At 40.0% G+C, this 20,505-nt stretch overlaps 1 protein-coding gene across 2 annotated transcripts; it reads right to left on the reverse strand.

Annotated features, from left to right (window-relative positions):
* Positions 1-2,393: 2,393 nt before the first annotated feature.
* Positions 2,394-20,501, reverse strand: RAB22A (RAB22A, member RAS oncogene family). Of its 2 annotated transcripts, none has more exons than XM_015881759.2 (7): positions 20,264-20,501; positions 18,909-18,988; positions 15,694-15,775; positions 13,523-13,594; positions 13,289-13,395; positions 11,375-11,484; positions 2,394-10,166 (listed from the first exon to the last, which is right to left on the reverse strand). In XM_015881759.2, exons 1-7 carry the CDS (start codon positions 20,297-20,299, stop codon positions 10,069-10,071), a joined length of 585 nt encoding a protein of 194 aa, XP_015737245.1. In that variant the 5' UTR covers positions 20,300-20,501; the 3' UTR covers positions 2,394-10,068. The 2 variants fall into 2 exon arrangements, with proteins under 2 accessions (XP_015737245.1, XP_015737247.1); XM_015881761.2 differs by lacking the exon at positions 20,264-20,501 and adding an exon at positions 18,302-18,356 and having other exon boundaries at positions 18,909-18,954.
* Positions 20,502-20,505: the final 4 nt, after the last annotated feature.

Raw genomic sequence — 20,505 nt, forward strand, 5'->3', positions numbered from 1 at the left:
GCTTACGTCCTCCAGACCCACTCCTCTTCAACATTCCAGAAGTTCATAAGAATCCATAATCTGTTTCTGTAACACACCAGACGGAGCAGGACCACGGCTTTAAGGTCCTAAAACCTGATTGCTTCAATACAAGTTAATGGTTTCCTAATTGTTTGCCAAAAAAAAAAAGACAAAAAATGGTTAAAAAGAACTGGAATAAAAGGGCCGTCGGCACTGCTGGCAATGCAAATGACTGATGGACACGTTAAAATTAACACCACTAAATGGGACGATGACATTCAGTGCTGTAAGGAAGCCTGCACAGTATGTCTGCAGTATTTATACCACATCAACACTTCAGCTGCTCTTGTCCATGAGAATCCTTGTTTTTCACCCAGTGTCACCTACAAACACGTTTCATCCTTTGTGGTTGTTGCAACTACTTTCATTCCACACCAAAATAACCCCCCGTATGTATTTAGTACAACTTCATTTTACATCATGCAAATGAAACTTGGTAACACTTTCTAGCCAATAAATACGGCAGGAGTTGTTAGGTAGCAACATGCTTAAATATCCATAACTGCTGCTCTACCATAACTTCCTTCTCTGTGTTGGAGAAAAAGTGGTCACAACATCACATATGTGAGTTGGTTAGGGGTTTTTTTTATATATCTGTGCTATTCTACTTTATTAGATTTGGAGCCCAGGACGTCCTTATTATTTTTGTTATTTTGAGGAGTCTAATTTATACTATAAACTACAGATTATGTCATAAGATTTTATTAGACCTCAAATTAAGAAGTGATTCAGTTCACTCACATTTTGGAGTAGAGTTTTTTCTTGGCTGATATTCTGGAAACATGATCCTCTTCCATGTCATCTCTTTGATTGTTTTACTTTTATAAACAGATTCTCTCCCTGCGCTATAAAACACAGCTGTCCATAAACATCCCAAGTAATTGGTAGAAAGAGATAAGCTTTATATATATATATATGCAAGTTAATTGGAACGTAATGAGAAATAAGACAGAGGAAACCTTATACAACGTACAGTCATACGTAATAAAAGTCCCCAAAGCAAACAACAGCTCAGCATTGCTGCCTGCACCCTTCCACGTTCTGCTTTTTCTGACAATATAAAGTACAGCCTTCAGTGTTGGATGCTAAAGGCTACGCCAGGCTGGAGCACCTTATAAGAGCAGATTGCACTGAGCAGCTCTGAACTTACCTGCTTGGATAGCGAGGACTCCCCTGTGTTCATCCATGCTGAAACACATATAGAACACAGCAGGTTTTTTATGCAAAGTGGACAACTTAGCAAGTCTAATGAAAGTAGTTTTCTGGTTGTATGTAAATGTGCACACAGTCAGTATCGTTCAGACCAGAGTAACTGAAATGGATCCGTGTCACAAAATCACCTGCAATGCCGCACCGTTGTCAGTTAACAAAACAACCTTCATCTCATTAACAGATCAGCCACTCCAAGGCTGGAAGGCACACGTTGCCAACATGCATTTCTGATTAACAGAAGGGGCAGATTGGGATGAATGCCACTGGGGAACTCTGAAAGGCACTAAGGAAGCTTTGGACAGCAGCGGTTTTAAAGAACACTTCTCTTTTACTTTAAATTCTATGGAAGTCTCTATCCACATTAAATGAAAACCAGGATACAGGTATTTCAGGTGAAGGAGCAGTTTTAGGAGCAGGATTCTGGGGGGCTTATGCCTTTGAAGGCTGCTGTCAACATGTTACATTGCATCACACATTGAAACAATAAAACTACATCTTTTAATCACCAAACAAGACAAGGGAGATAACTCTAGGCAAGCCCATATTTCTGTGCTGTACATAACAAAAGCAGCTTAAAGCAACCACAAAGAAAAAGAGGAAGCAAGCAAGCAGCAAATCAGAACAGAACCCTTTTAAGCACAGCAGCCCCCCAGAACACTGTGCAGATATTAAAAGCACTTCACATTCTGATTGACAGAAACCTGGTCTAAGCAGTCAAGAATTCAGCTTTTGATGCAGTCTAAGCTAAACGCAATGTATTAAATAACTTGATCCCATTAGAATCTGTCAGGCCTCGCACAAGCTGACAAGGCTGTGTGTGGCCTGCAGTTCCTCAGCCATCATGCTGCAAAGGAAGGAAGCACGAGACAAAAGCTGCATTCTCTCTGCCATTTTTTCCTTGTCCCTTTCTGCACAAGCTCGTCTTTTGTCCGTCTGTGTATACATAAACCATGGAAAACCATCAGCTTTTAAATGATCGCTAGTGATAGCTCTTGGAAAACAGCTACGTGAACTATCACTTACATCCACTTTGCAGTGGTATTGCTTAACCTTCCTCTCCCACAATTCTATTCCGACTTTTGACAACACTGAGGATTTTGGAACCACTCAAACAAGGTCAGCACGTTTATAAACAAAGCTTTTTATTAATAAAATGTTTACACCTTTTTTGCACAATACATCAGACTGGTAGTGATTCAGCATGTTATTACACTAGAAAAGTTTATTATGAATGCATAAGCCAAAAATGCCGTTTACATTATGCCAAACCAACATTTCTTAATTGTCATTCTATGCACTACATGGGAGTATAACAACACAAACCAGAAGGAGAAAACAAAAGCCTGGTTTTCCTCATTAGCATCTACAAACCAACAATACAGACAAACCTGTACACACCCTCGGGACCAGCCCAAGAGAAGACTAGAAAAGTCTCAGAACATTCATTAGCTGGGGAACTCATCACTGTAAGATTTCATCACTCGTGACCTGACTGCGTTTCATGCAGTGAAGCAATGGTAATAAATTTGTGCAGTTTACAGTGCTGCAAATGCTCTGTAACTTTGAGCGGCTTTAGTTTGTTTCAGTAAGAGACACTACAGTAAGAAGGCACAGACCCTTCCATCTTTTTAGCAGGTTAACCCAATACTGCAAGGAGAAGGCAGATCGTTCTTAAGAGGGACAAGAACTGCTGAGTCAAAAGTTAACCTTCACGCTTAATTTTACAGGCATATGTGTATTACACCGCAAGAGCTAAATGTATGTCAGGTTATTCCTGTGCCCTGAATACACAAATGCAAATGTGTAGTTCTTGTTTAGACACTTCCAGAACAATTCCCTTTTTTCTTCACCATACTGGGGAATGAGAGGGTGCAATGGGGAGCACTGCCAAGAAGCCTGAAGTGTCTTACATCTAAATATCCTCCATTTCTTTGTCTTATGTCAATTCACTGTGTCACAGTTCCATTGCTGGATGCACTACATTCAGAAATACCAAGTACAAAAGAAGTCGATCACTTCTGTACTTCACATGATGCTGTTTGGGCATTACAATAATTCACTTCCTCCAGATGACTGTGATTTTTGCCCTCTTACCTAGTACAGTGAAGCATGTCCCAGTGGTACATGTCTCAGCTGCTATGATTTCTTAGTGCAGCTTTATGAAATCATTAAGAGGTGACCATTTTGTTCACAAATATTTGCTGCTCAAACTTTTGAGGAAAAGACACTCGACACCTTTTCTTGGCTAAATCCCAGAAGGAAACAAACAACAAATAGTCAAGAAAACATAACGGATTTAATAATAGGAAATTCACACTGTGACAAGAGTGAAAATGAGGCAAGAAAGCAGCAGTGACTTTATCAATGGGTCTGAGATGCAGCAAACCAAAGTGCAACAACTGGATGGTGTCTTCTGTCCATATAAATGACAAGGACAGCAGAAAAGCTTGTCTGTATCCTTCAGCATTACAACAGGAGTAGCAGTTGGTTTGTTTGGTAATTCATGTTAAAAAAAAAAACATTGACAGGAATAAAACAAAGAAAAACCCACCTTCCTTGAACAAAACAGTTAGTGTTTAAGTGAAAACTTAAAGCAGGATGATGCATTGAGAAGAGCAGAACCATTTCTTCCAGGGATTTTCTGTTTTAGAATAAGGACAGTTTCAGTAAATGTTGCACCCATTTTTAGGGGACAGACTCATCTTAGTGCCTTGATTTTCCACATAAAACAAGAGGCATCAAATCACTGAGCTACTAGAACACCTGGAAGTATTTTGAAATAGCTGCTTACAGCAGGTGCACTTAAAAATTCAGGGTTGGGAGGGGAAAATGTGAGGGGAAGGACAGAAGGAAAGGAGAACTTTAACATGTCAGAGACGAAGCTCATCAATACGCTCAGGATGCGGGATAGTCTTATATCCCTCAGAAGCCCTAAGGATCAGTGACACTTCATGGACAGTCTGGTAATGCTTATTCGATTTCTGCAGATCAAACATTTTTGATCCTCACTGATAAGAAAAAGTTTGTGTGCAAATTTTCAGAGACCACCAGAAGATCAAGAGGAATTATTTTAAAAACAAGTATTGAGGTCAGAAGGCCTAACAGTTACAGAGTTACGTTTTGGCAATTGAATACTTGGTAAGAAACAAAGATACAGTTTCAAGCTTATTTCTTTTGACCTGCTGGACTCCTACAACTCTGAAAAGGTCAGCTGACATTCTTGTTCTAAAACACTGCTAAGAAATGTTAGATTAGTAATTGACAACAGTATCGTCTGTGAATTTTCTGTTGCCTAACATTAGCAGGGATGTGATCTATTAATAGAGATGTGATGTGAACACAGAATAGCTCAGTTGTAGAGGACCTAAAAAATCATTGAGTTGAACTGCCTGACCACTTCAGGGCTAAGCAAGATTTAAAGCACAGAAAAGCATTCAGGCAGGATTTGAGCATCTCCACAGGAGACTTCTCTGGGCAGCTGTTCCAGCATTCCCTCACCCTCAAATTAAACAACTATTTTCTCAATTTCATATGGAACTCCCTGTGCTCCCATTTTGCCCACTGCCCCATGTCCTGTCGCTGGGCACCACTGAAAAAAGTCACTTGTCATCCGCCCTGATGATGGTAGGTAAGATCCCCTCTCAGTCTTGTCTGTGGTTCTCCAATGCCAGTAACAAGCATCAATCACTGGATCAAAGATTCCTGAGCCCATTTGGATACACTGATAAGAACTTGCAGAGCCCAGAGCTGCACACAATATCCACAGTGAGGCCACACCAACTCTAAATATGGCAGGAGATGCACCTTTTGACCAGCTAGCTATGCTGTGTGTAAAGCACTCCATAACAGTTTGCCCTCTTGGCTGCCAGGACACTGCTGGCTCATGCTGAGCCTGCTGTCACCAGCACTCCCAGGTCCCTTTCTGCTGAGCTGCTCTCTCCAGCTACTTGTCTCCCAGTCTGTACCTGCATATGACACTGCTCTGTCACAAGTGCAACACCCAGTGTTCTACTGTTGCTGAAATTCATGCCACTGCTGATTGCCCAATGCTCCAATCTATCTAATCCCTCTGCAAGGTCTCCTGTCCTCCAGGCACGAGCACCTCCCAGTTTATTGTCAGCAGCAAATGTGCTGAGATCGCATTCCACTCCTGCACCTAGACTGTTGATAAAATGATCGAACAGAACTGGCTCTAGAAGCAAGCCCTGGGAACATTGCTAGGGACTGGTTGCCGACCAGATGTAGCTCCATCCACTACAAACTCAGGTTCTACCATTGAACCAGTTTATCAGCTTGGTGGGACAGTTTGTCCAGAAGGATGCTGAGAGGGACAGTAACAAAGGTCTTATTACATCTACTGCCTTTCCCCCACAGACCAAGCAGTTGGCTTGTCATTGAAGGAGATCAAAGTACAGAGGCAAAGCCTGCGTGAACTCACATTGTCTATGCCTGACAAAAGCTTTTTTCTGCCCTCTAAGAGCCTTTCAACAGTACTCAGGGCACTGGCTGAACAGTAGTCTTCTCCATAATTTTTCCAGGGACCAAGGTTAGACTGCAGGTCTGTAGCTTCCTGGGTCTTCCCTCATGTCCTTGCAGAGGGGTATAAACACTGGCCATCTCCCGGGCAGTAGGAACGTCCCCAGACTACCATGGCCTTTGGTAAATTAAGTCCAGATGTTAAGACCTCTCTGGAGAATTTCTTGCAGATCTTTGAAAAGCTTATTTCTAAGCATAGAACTGTAATGCTTTAAGAAACTGCCTCACTGTAGGGTCTCAGATCACTGCAAAACAACTCCCTGCTAAGAAAACTTATCCCTATCTCTTGTCTACAAAAAAGATGAGCCACAAAAAGCGTTTAAGAGAGACTCCTGAAGCTTTTTTTAATAGGCAGTAAAGAAGCTTAAATTATTTGGGTGTTCAGACTCTCCCCATGCTTGCAACATTTTTCACTTTATGTAGGTATTGCTACTTACAAGTGAGGCTCTCCCTGCAGTCACCTGCCACAAAGCTTAGACTGCTGCTGTCCCGTAAACCCTCAATTCCCAAGGCAGTCTTTGCAGATTACTGACATTGCACACCACAAAGACTCCGTTACCAAACACTAAAGACAGTTTCACAAGAAATCCATTCAAACATCAATAAAATTTCCTTTCCCAGCTAATACTCAATAGGCTATAATGAATATTAACACTAATGTTGAGGAACAATTTAGGATTAGCATCAAAACAATAAAGCTTGTTAGTGCTAATTTTTAAACCATTCAAGAAATTAAAAATTATTATTATTTTTTTAATAATTAAAATGTAGCTTTAATCAAGACGATAATTTCCAGTGCATTTCCCATGGCCAGACTAGGGGACCTCAATTCCAGATCAGTAAGAAGACACTGGCTCCTCTCCTCTTACTCTCCTCCCAACATATCAATATCTTTTCTTGAACAGGCTGGTAATACTGGTACTACACACACCGACAGATTAAAAATGAGTTTAAGCTGAACACCCCTGTAAGCTGTTAACTGCCTGATACTTAGAGAAAAGGTCTCACTGAAGTCAGGAGGGATTTAAAGTGCAATGATTTGTTTTGCTTCAACATGTGTCTGACAGTATAAAAAGTCTTTGCCTCCCTGTCAACAGCAAAAGTTGTCAGAATTCTCCTAGAACTTTTTAAAGCACCTATTGCAAGTTTCAGTGGTTTGGCTACTAAATGCCTCCGTTTTGTTAAGCACAAGCATCCACATTTCACCTGTCTAAGGCATTTAGCATGTCAGCTTTGAACACGTATATAAAATATACTACAAAACTACTCAGCACAGATCAAGAGCATTACAGGTCCTTTAAGAGACTGAGAATTTATAGGGAATGATGAAGACTCCCTACAAAACACAGGCAGCACATTGAAGTAGCTCCAAAACGAAATAATAAACTATTTATCAAAGGACATTTTTGTACACATCTGTACTTTTGTGAGGGAGAGTTGGTATTGTTAAGAAGTGGAAATGGTAATACTCTGTCAGCTAAAAAAAATGCTCTGGATCAATGATATGACACACAGCTCATTACCTCCTACATATCTGATGTCTGCCCCTTCATAAAACTTTGTGCAGCAATCACTTCCCTTTTATAGCATTTTAAAACCTGGACTCTGTGACAAGTGCCATTCATTAAAGGCAAACCTCAGGACTACAGTTTTATTCCACTATTTCAACAACTCCTTAACAAAATTAAGAAGTTAGTTGAAATGGTTGATTATCAGCACTTCAAACACTCAAAGGCTAATCTGCCTTCAAACAGAGAAGTTATGTTAGGACAAAATGTAATTAATTTCAGTCAGCAGATGGCCTAAAACTAATACAGAAGAATCCATTTTCCTCCAACAAAAATGAGACGTTGAACATGTGTGTCTCATCTAGAGAGGACTGCACATCAGCTTGCAGCTAAAGCCTACTGATCAACAAACAGTTATCTTGGCTCAAACCAACTTACATGAACGGTCTGTCATTTTACACAGGCACAGTCTTTAGAAGCTGCCTCACTTCAACATCTGGGCAATCTGAAATAATGGCCTTTTCCATGGGTACATTAACTGGAGCCCTTCAAAATCAGAACTGCAACTCCCTGTCTGGAGTTACAGCTACAGCAACCTCTATATGAGCACAGTTTCAGTCTAGCCTACAATTCAATATTTTCTTCTCAAGTCAATAAATGTTGGATAAATACGATTAGACCACTTCATTATTTCATTGAAAAAAAGATTTGAACTCAAGTTTTATTCCGTGCTGAAAACCAATAACAAAAAGCAGCAAGTTCCAAAAGCCTTCTCATAATGCATTTTGCAGGAGTACCATTTTCTGTTCATACACCATTAGCTTTCAACGACACACAACAAAGTATCAACATAAGGCCAAATACTGACTGTTTTTTGCCTCTACCAGCTTTGTTAAGGCCCATCATTTCAAGAAGGTTTCAAACAGCCTTTTAATGAAAATAAAGACTTCCTAAGCATTCTGTCAGCATGAAACCCGTGCAGCTGTGGCAAAGAAGGCATAATCGAGCAAGGGCGTGGTCAAAACAAAATGTAGTCCCCATATTTCATTAGATCATACAATTAAAAATCTCATCCCAATAGTTTGGCTGTTTTGCTCCATAATAGCTCTACAAGAACTTTGGATAGTGCAAACTGATCTGAATTACAAGTCCTTCCATTTACTAAATCTTTTCTGTGATTCCTTCAGAGAAAATACTTCAGATGATAGAAAGCCAGACTGCAAACAGAACAGCCCTCATTTTCAGACTAAAGCTTAACTAAAGCTTTATTAGTACGTACTTAAGACCTTTGAAGAACTTCAGTAGTGCCAGTAGGAAACAAAGAAGTGAAAATAAAATAAAAAAAAGCACAAAAATGTATGGTCAATCTATGGTTTAATTGCATGCAAACTTAAACCAACACAATATAAGGTAAGCATTGAATAAAAAACAAGAAGAAAAAAAAAAAGAGAGAGAGAGAGAAAGGAAGAAGGAAAAGCCACCACAAAAACAAGAAAAGAATCACAAACCCAACCCTAGCAGGTAAAAAAGCCCAGGAACTAGAGAAGCAATGATCTACATCACCACGTGTCTTAAGGTTACTTTTTATTTGTACTTGTGCCCAAAACAAGAAAGACTGGGTGCAACACAGGTGAAAACCTGTTCAGACAGACCTCACTCTGTACCAATAGCAGCCTCTATTGGACCTTTCAAACGTGATTTAAAGAGAACTAATTTTAGCCTGTCTCTGGATGAAATTACAGCAACAATATCTAAAAGATGCTGGAGAAAAAAACCTGATGGAGAACCCCAGGAGTGCACCCATAGGTGTGGAATGGAAGGAGTGAATAAGACTGCTATTTTTAAAAGACTGTTTTCACATAACTTATAGTATTTTAAACACTGGTCTCATAAATATTATATGAACACTTTACACATGCTAAACAGTTAAATGTTCTCCCCCAGACCTTTTAAGTCTTATCAGAACTATTGGAAGCATCTGTTTACAGCATCTGCTTTTAGTCAGTAATCACTTCATTTAGTCAGAACTACATTTAGGCTTTCTTCGACCAACAACGTCAAAAACAGTAAGAACAAGAAGATGCCTATAAGCATATCAGTTTGCCTCAAATTCAGCACAGAAAGATTGTCCTTGGTTTAAGATCTGTTGTATGCGTCCCCACCCCCACTGCTTATCTTTAAATAAAAAGTGCAAATGGGCTCTGGGGAGTGGACGGACTGATTTGACTGTTATCTGCCTTCATTTGCTTATTCTGTAGCCACCTCAAAACCAACTGTCCCATTGCACTTTGGATTAGCTACACTTACGTTTCAAATAAGGCTCACTGAAGAAAAGGAAGAAACGCCATCTCATTAACCTTCAAAATCCAGACTCCTTCCACCTCCCCCCCAAGTCCCACAAAAGTGCTCGTTTCCCTTTTTACAAAAACACAATCTCGATTACAAAACTACTAAACATTTCAGTTCAACCATTCATAGTCAGCTTCCTTTTAAGCAAGGCCAAAGAAGTGATGATGGATTCCCTTTGAATGCAAGAGATACTACAACTTTTTGTAAGTAAACAGGCTGACATACGATGGCAGTCTTTTCTGCGAGCATACAGATGTCAGATGAACTGGTCCATTTTTACTGGACCGTTGGCGTATGAACACCAGCAGATAGAGATCTAAGACTGATAATATAAATCCAACGTGAACTATTAACTTCCAAGACCACCTACTGTATAAACAAGTCTGATTTTCAAATGGATCAGTCAACAGCAGCTGCGCTTTGTCACCGACGGCTGTCTTCTAAGTTTGAAGCCCTTACCACTAGACGGGGGGTTGGTGTCAGTTGATGGAATTCTACGACCTACAAGGAGGCAGAAAAAGACATTTATGGCAAACATATTTGAAACTAATTCTATTCATTCAGCATATGTTAGGTCATTAATGCATAACAGAAGAATGGCAGTTAACAGTCTATACCGTGTCTGCTGGAGGTATGGAACCACAAAAGAAAAGTGAGGCAGCATTAAGCTAACTTCACACTTCAGGCTAATCTTGTCTTAGAGATCTAAATCACAGAAGAACCCAGAGAATATGCTCTGTAGGATGCAATACCTTATGGAAACTCTCTGCTCTTGACCTGTCTTTTCCCAGCAGACCACCTGCACCAGGCTTAACACCGAAAAGCTTCTAAGAATAGCTGCTTTAGTCACCCCAGCAAACATTTCAAAGCTGACCATTCCTGGTTGAGCATTCTTCTCGAGAGGGATTTAAGAAATTATTCCATACCTTAATCAGCAGAAATTTTTAGAGTACAGAGAACAACTATTAAAGTCAATAAACCATGAAGCTTATATATAGCACATACTTCTGACTTCAGCTTCAATATACTGACCTGCTTACAAGAACAACAAACGTCTGTTTTTGTTTGAGAAACACATTATCTGTACCCTGGTGCTGCTGCCTGAAATATATCCTACAGATAATACTGTATTCATTTAGGAACACTGCTTTTCATTCACACACGGAAAAGTGTTTGCCTTCATTCTCTACCATGAATGAGACAGAAATGATTTGCCATTTAATTGAAAAGTGAGGTATCACAGAAATACTGGTAGAAAATCCACACACTGTGTATTATTTCCTAGGCAGTAAATTACTAATTTCAATTCTTATGTTTTCGAAAATGCATTAGTCGGGACTAAGTACAAGCACTAAAAGTGAGAATTCAATTAATTTTATCAGCTGTATGAAGTTCGGATATTCGCCACACCATTTACTGTCCCTTCCATAACCTTGGAAGTATTAACTGAATCATCCAATAACAGACATAGTGATACTGACTGCTATTAATCTGGCAGCACTAGAGAACATGAAGGTTCCATGTAGGGACTTTACATAAATCATTAGATGAGGAAAAATATATACAGCTCATTTTGCAGTTAGTATGCGTACTTGGATGCAATACTTAAATCAGCACACTCTTGGCTAAATAGCACAAAAAACAGACAGAATCACATTTCTACTTGAGCTTCCTTCAGAAGAAAACCCACTACCTGTTTAAATACTTACTAATTTCTATAAAGAGTTCATTAATGTTTATTGCATTTTTCGCACTTGTCTCTACAAATATTGCATGAATGGAATCTGCATAGTCTTTAGCATCTTTTTCCATGACTTCCCTGAAAAGAAGCAAAGAAAGAACTGAATGTAGAAAAATACATAATTCAGAACTTTAAAAGACTGATAAACTTCTGAGTGTCATGTTTAATGAATATTTTCTATTATCTGTTTTGCATCACCCTGCTCCCCCACCCTGAAATTGATACTCATTTTTCACTCTGTGCTGTCTCCTTGCTTCGGGGCAGGATCATCACTAAAGCATAATCAAACTAACAAAGCCATCTGACATGACAATGGAGTTTCATTCCAGACTACTCTAAGTGTAGGTCTGCAATCAATCATTGGGAGTGGTTTATTTTTTCCACACATACAAGTTTCAGATGCATTGAAAAGACCCTCCTGTACATTCCCCTAATCCAATGATTTCCTACAGCTGCTTAGAAAACCAGGCATCACTCAGTGCTGCACAGATCATTAGTACGGCATTTAGTTTACTCGAAGCAATGAAGACATAGATGCGAACAGGAACTTACTTCGACTGTGCACACAACTACAGAGCCAAGAAGTGAAAAGAAATATTTTACAGCCTTAAGCAGGCAAGTTGCTAGTGCAGTATTTCCTTCAACAACAGAAAATAAAACCAAACCAAAGCCCAGCAAATAAAGAGAAGCCTATGCTCTACGTATCTTTACATAATGTTTCAAAAACACATAACTACTTTCAGTAACAAGAGACTTAGGACATCAAGACACGAAAAGTGGTCAGTGTCTCAAATACTCTCACAAAGAATCTTACTCATTGGCTTCAATTGCAGTATGTACATGATTTACAATTCCAGCTAAGTACCAAGAAATAAGTGTGAGACTTAATACTGCATGCCTTACAATTGGCACATAGATAATTTTATTCCATACTGATTCCAAGGGACACGCTATTTCTATCAAGTTATTACAGCATGCTAAGTAACTAAAACATAGGAATAATTTGTACAACTATACCAACTTTGCAGAGGTTCTTTAAACACATCACCATCTGTCTCCCTTGAGACAGCAGCTGCAGTACCTTTTCCAATGAAAGCTAAAAACAAGGAGTGTGCACACACCTTCGTTCTGAATTCTGGATTATTTAACCTGGATACGAATAATAAAAGGCGTCTTTTGTTTTTAATACAGGCCTGCTTAAAGTTTGGCTGTTCATAAAGTTTCTCAAAAACTTTTCCCACTCCCTGCAACCATTCAACCACAGCCAATTCCACCCTAATGTTTAAGCAGTGAGGGAAGGCACCTGAACAAGCAAGTCAGAAAAACCTACACAATGCTTTCCAACAGCCTTGACGCTTTTCATAACAAAATGAGGTGCTACAGATTGACAGGAGTACTTCTTATAAAAGGTGGTAAACTGCTTGTATTACACTGTAGTTTCATAGGTGGTTTTAAGCTTGTGTAACTTGGCACTGCCACCAGAAAGGTAATCCTGTCTCGCTGTAAACATCTCATTCCTAACCCTGCTACCCCCACAGCAAGTTATCATGCTGTGAGCAAGTGAAATACACGTGGATAAGTTTTCCTTTTTAAAATTGGTTAGTTTTAATCTAGATCAATTTTACAGCCCGATTTAGTGCTAAATCACACAGGTATTCACACCAGCAAAGAGGAAGATGTGGGCAAGGAAAACAAAGGCAAACTAACCCAATTTTTCGGCAGTTGACACGGCTCAGTCTCCTTGTGAAACTATAATGACAGCGCAAAAAAAAGCTTAAATTGCTCTAAATCTTTTACTAGCTTTGAAATCTTAAAAATAGCATCTTTAACACTATGAACCTGCCTCTGAAACTAAGGCTCCAAACTGACAACAGTTATTTACCTTACGTCGTTAAGATCACATTTATTTCCTGCAATAGCTACAACAATGTTTGGAGGTCCGTGTTGTCGAAGCTCTTTAACCCAATTCTTTAATGTTGAGAATGTTTCCTGATGTGGCACAGAAAAAAAAAAACAAAGCAGAATTAGGAACCAGAGCTGCTTCATAACACAAAAAGAATTGGTAATGCTGAGTAAAAAAATGCATATATATACACACACATACTGAATTTCTTACCTCTTTTGTGATGTCATAAACTATAATGGCAGCTGCTGACCCTCTATAGTACATTGGGGCTAATGCACGAAACTAAAAAAAAAAATAAAATATATTATGAATCTGATTTTTCACTGACCTCCAGAATTTGCTTCTTAATACTAATAAGAGAGAAAATTGTTTTTAAATTTAACATTAGCACAAAGGTTTTCTTTGCAGAGAACCAGCACAATAGAATATGCAAGCTTCCATAGAAGTATTATATGAAGGCCAACCAATAAATAGCTTGGGGATCAGCAGCACACCTGCCATAAAAAGCAAGCAGCCTAACTAGAGTTTGACTAAACTAAAAGTCATGAATAAAACACAGATTTTCATGAAGACCTATTTGGTTCCTATAAAACATCAATTTCCTTTTGCTTAGTACAGTTCAACTGAGAGCAATATTATAAATCACAAAAGTTTTGCTATAAGGGAGAATTCCAGACAATTTACATTTGGCTCTCAAATTTTGTTTAGGAAACAGTATTTTGAACACAAAGTTCACTATAGAAAAATATTTATTAGTGGGAAAGGGAAACACAGGCAGACATTCAGTTCACACTGGGGTATAATCCCTCCCCTCCACAAATACTAAAACGTAAAGGGAAACATATTTGGTAAACCACCGCTTGGACTGGTTGCAATTTGGCTTTTTGATTACTTGACTGTTTACTTTGGGAACAAACCAACTTTCGCTCGGTGATTTTGTAGTACCCTCATTTCCTGCCTGCTAACACTTAAATACATTTTTCCACTTAAGAGCAGTGAGCAGATAAAATACATTAACAAAACAGATGTTTCCAGAAATACTAAATTTTCCTTTTGCTGTTTTCAAAGACTTCAGCTTGCCATCCTGACTGATGAGCATTTTGACAGAACTAAGATATAATTTCTACAGAATCCTAACTCCTTTAAATAGCCTTCTGCTGACTTCACTCAGTGAGGAAGAAATGAGAGAACAAATATGGTGTATGTGTGTAGCTGTATGTCCAGTGAATGAGTGAACATCTCCAGCACAGAGCAATGCTAGTTTGCCACTCCCTGAAACTATTTAGAACCAGAGGCTGCCCCCAACGAGTTTACTAATGGGATTTAGAAGTAGAAAACAGAAGGCGCTCCTCCAAAAGCCAGGACCAGTAGTTGTGTTTATAAGTATCATAACTCCTTAGAGTTTACCATTCCATGAATGGTTTGGACATCGTTGGTGCTCCAGACCACTACAAATGGGATTCTTTCCACGATACACTGTCAGATGTGCTTCAAAGCCAGAAAACCATGCAACAGATTTCAGCACAAGGCATGTATACAGATCAGCTGTGACCTGCAGTAAGTGACAGTACTGGCTTTTCCTTAGAAATATGTGGCCCCCACAGAAACTTCTCTCAGGTGTGGAATAGGCCTTAGAGAAATCACAGGAGCCAGGTTAAGTCATCCTTCCTTTTTTGATTTAAAAAAAAAAACAACACCAGCAACAATAACACCACACAACTTGAATAGAAGAAAAGTAAAGAGATAGCACTCTGTCTAAAAACAGAAAGACACGGAACGTACCGGTCATGTACAGAGAGCTTCCTCAGATTGTAGCATGCTGAATCCAAACAGGATGGAATGCTAATACGTAATGGATGCTTCCTGCCAAGTTGTTGCAGGCACATTTGTAAAGCTTTCTGTTGAAGAGTACCACTCTCTCAAAAGTTGTATTATACTGCTCAGAAGACTCACATTCAAACACTACCATTTCAGAACGAGCCGTGATGTTCACATAAGGCAAACTATTAACAGTAAATGCTGACTGATTTCTGAAAATAGGACTGGGACATCTTTGATAACATGACATAGCCCTGATGATGAAAGTTGGCTTTATCTCATGCTGCTGGGAGGAAACCTGTAGTCATTCGGAATCTAGAGTTCTGAATGCAATACAAATATACTAGAGTGACTTTCTAGACATCAGGACTGTTGGCACACTAAAAATCCAGCAAGTCAGTTTCACCAGAACTCCTGAAGGTCAAACAACTGCACAGGAATAAATGAGCCTTTACATGACAATTTCTTACCCCTCTTTGTGGTTTGGGTAGGGGTAAAAACCATCCCAAACTGTAATCAGAACTGTATTTGAAGACAGGATGAAAGATATTGATGCTACTTACCCGCTCTTGTCCAGCTGTATCCCAAATTAGGAATTTATGCAGCTCATTTTGATACTGTACAGTCTTGGTCATAAATGAGGCTCTGGAAAATATGCCAAAACATGTCACCTTAGAAAAAAACCACCATGAACTGTTCAACAGGTTTATATTTCAATTAAATTGCTATTCCTCCCTAGATGTGACCGAAGTTCAACTAACAAACCAGAAGAGCCAAGCATGCAGGCTGTAAACCTTTTGACAAAACTAAAAAATCTATGATGACCAAAAAAAAAAAAAAGTCAGAAAGGTCAGCTTCCTCAATAACACTTTTCTTAAAAGAAGGAATTGTTACCACAAATTATCTAAATGTGTACAGGACGCCTTTGGAGGGTAAGAGATCAAAGCTTAACCCTCAGCAGCAGCTTTTTTTTTTTTTCCATTTAACATCTCAGTACTAAAACTCAAATGAATTCTTCATCATTCCACACTCAGGAGTACAGCACAGGAGAGTCTTATCTCCACTTGTAGGTGTTAAGGGGACAGACATCAACAGTAACTCACTCGCCGTCTCCACTCTGTACAGCTCCCATAACCTGCCTGTCATTATATATTTCAGCCTGCAGAGGCTCCTGCAGATCTAGAAAACAAAAGAAAATTCTCTTCTTCAAATGCCTCTGCCCCCCAGCTTCCAGTGTATTACAGCAACATTTTGAACTACTTCTGTGTTTTGCTCGATCTGCTTAACGTGAATCAGAGTATATCCCAAGAGCAGGAAACTCACAGACCTAATATTTTAAAAGAGAAAGGTCTTTCCTGAGTCTGTAACCTGTAGCCATTTTTATTAGAAAAAGAACACGCTGAATGCAGATTTTTGTTCGTTTAAGAACCTAAATATATGATCGCAGCATCCCTACAAAGAAACTACAATTTCTTTAAATGGAATAAGTTAGGTTTATTTTAGCAATGAGTAAAGAAATGGATAGGAACATCTGTTGAAAAGTGCAAAGGAGTTTGGTTTCTTTAAGATTGCTGGAAATTAAGCATCACTTCCTGAATTAGACTCCCACTGACAACTTCTCTGGTTCTACAAACCAAACCATACCAGTACATTCAATTTAAATCAAACGGCCATAATTCCACAAACACCTGTATTATATTCATTCAGTAGTGATATAAAGAGTGAGACAAGATTCTGCAGCAGCAGCATGAAATGCCCCCAGCATTGACAGCACAGAATATCCAAAATTCTAACAGGGTTTCTCCAGGCTGCCCACATTCAAATTTGAAGCATGAATTAATCATAGTGAAGTATGATTGCTCATATATTCTTAGAACTGTGAAAACAGGACAGGAAACATAAGATCATATCTCATGCACTCAAATACCCAGGAGGAAATATTGTTTTAGTTCTCACCTTTAGCTTTGTAAGATGCTCTAAAACTCCTCTCTCTAGTCCTCACTTCTACCTCCTGGTCTCAATTAGGAAATAAAAGCATGGTCTAGCAAAAATCCAATCATCAAATTTATTTATTAACTTCACACAGTCCAGCATATGGAAGGTTTTGATCAATTATATTACCATTGCAAAGTACTAAAATACAAAATCCTTTGACCATTTAATTTATCAAGATCACCAAAAGACACAGACTTATAGTCTGTCACTTCAAAAATCCACAGGAATCCCCGAACTGTATAAATCGAGGAGAACGCAAATTCATACCAGGTTACTCCGAGGTTTAACTCGGTCAACGTAAATGTATGGTCACACACATCTAACTACTAAACAGAGCATCCCACAAAAATAAATAAGCACTCCTCACCTCCGCAAAGCCTATGATTCTGTTACCACACCTGGACGCCTACTAGTTAAGCAGATTTATTATTATTATTTAAATTAAAAATAAAAAACAAGGAAAAAACCACAGCATCTAAACAAACAGGATCTGCGTGCATGAGCACGACTGATAACTTTAGGCCTGTGCTGATACCACCCGTACTGACCAGCTATTTAGCAGACTAAACTATAAAAAAAGAAAACGTTTTTATTTCTGTTTTTTAAAGTATCTGGACAGTCAGGAATGAAATCAGGTGCCCAAAATTTCAGAAATCCTGACGTAATACAAAAGTAAACTGATCTTTCAGTAGCGCCTGTCTCAACAGGGAGTTTTACTTGTAGCTGATGTCACTGTGAGCAGTAGGTTTTAACTTTCTGCACACACTAAACTTAAATGTTTAGAACAGGTTGTCCTTTGGCTTAAGGAAACAGCACCACAACTACTATCCCCACAGCAGTTTCACTGTCTTCCAAAAAAGAACATACTTGTAGCTAGCCTGAGAGCCAAGAATGTTCAGTCCTTGAAAGCATAACAAGATAATCCAGCAATCTATCTCAAGGGCTACCTCTGTTAACAAGAAAACTGAAATAAAAACATAATTTCTACAGAACATCTTGCAGTTTGATACCAGTATTTATACTGAAAAAAACAGGAAGGAGAAAGCAGTGAGGAATAGAGTGAAAAGAGAGAAAGATCAAGGAAACCACATTCTTTAGAAGGACAGAATGAGATGTAGCTGATATCTAATCAGCAGAATCTTTTTGATCAAAGCTGTAATAGAGGCTGTGTGGCACCTGAGACAGGAAGATGCACTGCCCCCCACACTTCTCAGCATCAAGTCATGTCCTCCTGTAAGTAAAGAATTGCTTCTGAGCAGAGCAGCTCATAAGACATTTTGAAAATAAAATAAAAACAGCAAAAGAAACCATCAGAAAAACTTTCAACCACTCCAGGAATTCCTGATGTCAATTCCTGATGTCCTCCTTCTTACCTATTTGAAGTTCTGAGCTCAGTATCACTGCTCCTCTGAGGCTAACCCGTAAAAAACCCTTAGCTGTGATACCAGCAGCACTAGCAACTTCTTCAGTTACTTAAGGGAATAGGTACAGCATGTCAATGTATAACATTAAACTGAATTAATGAGAAGAACTATCACCTGATTTAATATATTAATATCTGCAAAAGCCTTGGAGACTTGATATTGTAACTTACTCAAAAAAGAAGGCCACACTTGCATTATAATCAGACTTCAACATTTAAGAATAGACTAGGAGAAACGCATGTTGTTCACATAGCAGAAGCACCTGAAGTAGAACACTCCTAACAGGATTTTAGTAGCTGACATCAGCAACACAATATGGGTCCAGATCTTACAAATGAAAACTTTACTTCGTTTCTTACCCTATTGTTGGGTTGATGTTGGGATCAAAGCTATCCTCCACAAATCTCCACACGATACTTGATTTGCCCACACCAGTGTCCTAAAATAGAACAGAAACATGAAAGAGATATAATTTGCTGTACACAACTCTTTTTGTCCTCCCATCTTGCAATATTTTGTAGGAATAGCACAATCTGCAGAGAATCTCAGTGAAGTTAGAGGTTCAGAAATATTTCAGCTATTATCTTCTTTGTTAACTAGAAAAATCTATTCCTTATTATCAGTCATTCAACCTTCCATTGGCCCCCTAAAGGTGTACACAAACCATGAATGAACTTGAGCAGAGAAAGACCTTCTACCACAATTAGCAGCATACACAGAAACTGAATTTGGCACTCCACCTTTGTAAGCCAATCCAGCACGTGGAATTATACAGATGTGACACACACATTTCAGCTTCTGACTAATGCCGTCCCACCCTGCTTAATGAAAGGCCTGAGATGTCTGCTATGACACACACCTGAGACATGTTTAAAATACAACTTCACAGGGTCGTAAGTGGAAGAAGAGGAAATATCACATAAAAAATTTCATGTCACGTTTGTATTTGTACCATCAACTTGATTGTTAAAAAATAAACAATAGTAGGTATGTCTAGGAGTTTGAGAAGCAGTTCTCTTCGGCGCTTCCTCTTCTTAGACAAGGAAACACTTACAGGACAGGGTGAATGCAAAGCAGACAGTAACTGCATTGCCCCAGCTTGTTTCATATCATGGTGAGCACAGGAAAGCACAGCTTTCTCTCTGAAGGGCAGTGGGGCCACCTGGGAGCCACAGGATGGGATTCAGGGCACTCCATCACTTCCCACAGCAGCCCTGTAGCAATGCTCAGCTCCTTCCAGAGATTTTGAAACTTCGGCGTCACTTTGCTCCAAGTCTCCTCCTTTCCCACTGCTACACTTAAAGCACTTTCAAAAGCTGCATATACCGTTAAACAAATAAAGTTCTGCTTCCATCCCTCTCTTTCGAGTTTGATTTGGGATATTTGTGACCTCCAAGCTCTACTCGGCCTGCTTGGGAAGCATGAAAGCGCTCACCAGCTGCCCTGGCCTCCTCTGTTCCTTTTCAGACGATAACGCTGAGACACTGCAGCAGCATCATCCCGCGAGCAGCCCCGTCCCTCAGCTCTGCTCCCCGCTGCCGGGGCCGGACAGTCGTTACCGAGAGCAGCCCCAGCTCCGTCGGGGCCGCGGCCCATCGCTCAGTAGGGCAGGGCCGGGCACTCAGAGCCGCCACAGGCCGCGATCCCCGCATCGAAAGGCGCGGGGCGGACGGTCAACTCCCTCCCTCCGCCGTGCCCCGCACAGAGCACTCACCCCCAGCAGACAAACTTTCAGCTCCCTCAGAGCCATGGCCGGGCGGGCTGCACCTTCAGCGGGCACCAGAGACGCGGCTCACAACGCTCATAGCCCTCCTCGTCGCACGCGAGAGGCCCGAGGGCCGCTGGCAGCCGAGAGCCCGGAGCGACACCGCCGCCTCCCGCTCCCAGCACCGCTACCAGCGCCGCTCCCTCCTCAGGCGCCGCGGACACGACGCCATCTTGGGCGGCCGCCGGAGT

This window comes from Coturnix japonica, chromosome 20, assembly GCF_001577835.2.
Source record: "Coturnix japonica isolate 7356 chromosome 20, Coturnix japonica 2.1, whole genome shotgun sequence".
Classification (NCBI taxonomy): domain Eukaryota; kingdom Metazoa; phylum Chordata; class Aves; order Galliformes; family Phasianidae; genus Coturnix; species Coturnix japonica.

Excerpts from the sequence above, each read along its gene's own strand:
- RAB22A (XM_015881759.2), bottom strand. The coding sequence starts at position 20,299 with ATGGCTCTGAGGGAGCTGAAAGTTTGTCTGCTGGGG. Across the intron at positions 15,776-18,908 it reads AACATCAACCCAACAATAGG|AGCCTCATTTATGACCAAGA; the intron begins GTAAGAAACGAA and ends CATATTTTCCAG. Across the intron at positions 13,595-15,693 it reads ATACAGCTGGACAAGAGCGG|TTTCGTGCATTAGCCCCAAT; the intron begins GTAAGTAGCATC and ends TTTTTTTTTTAG.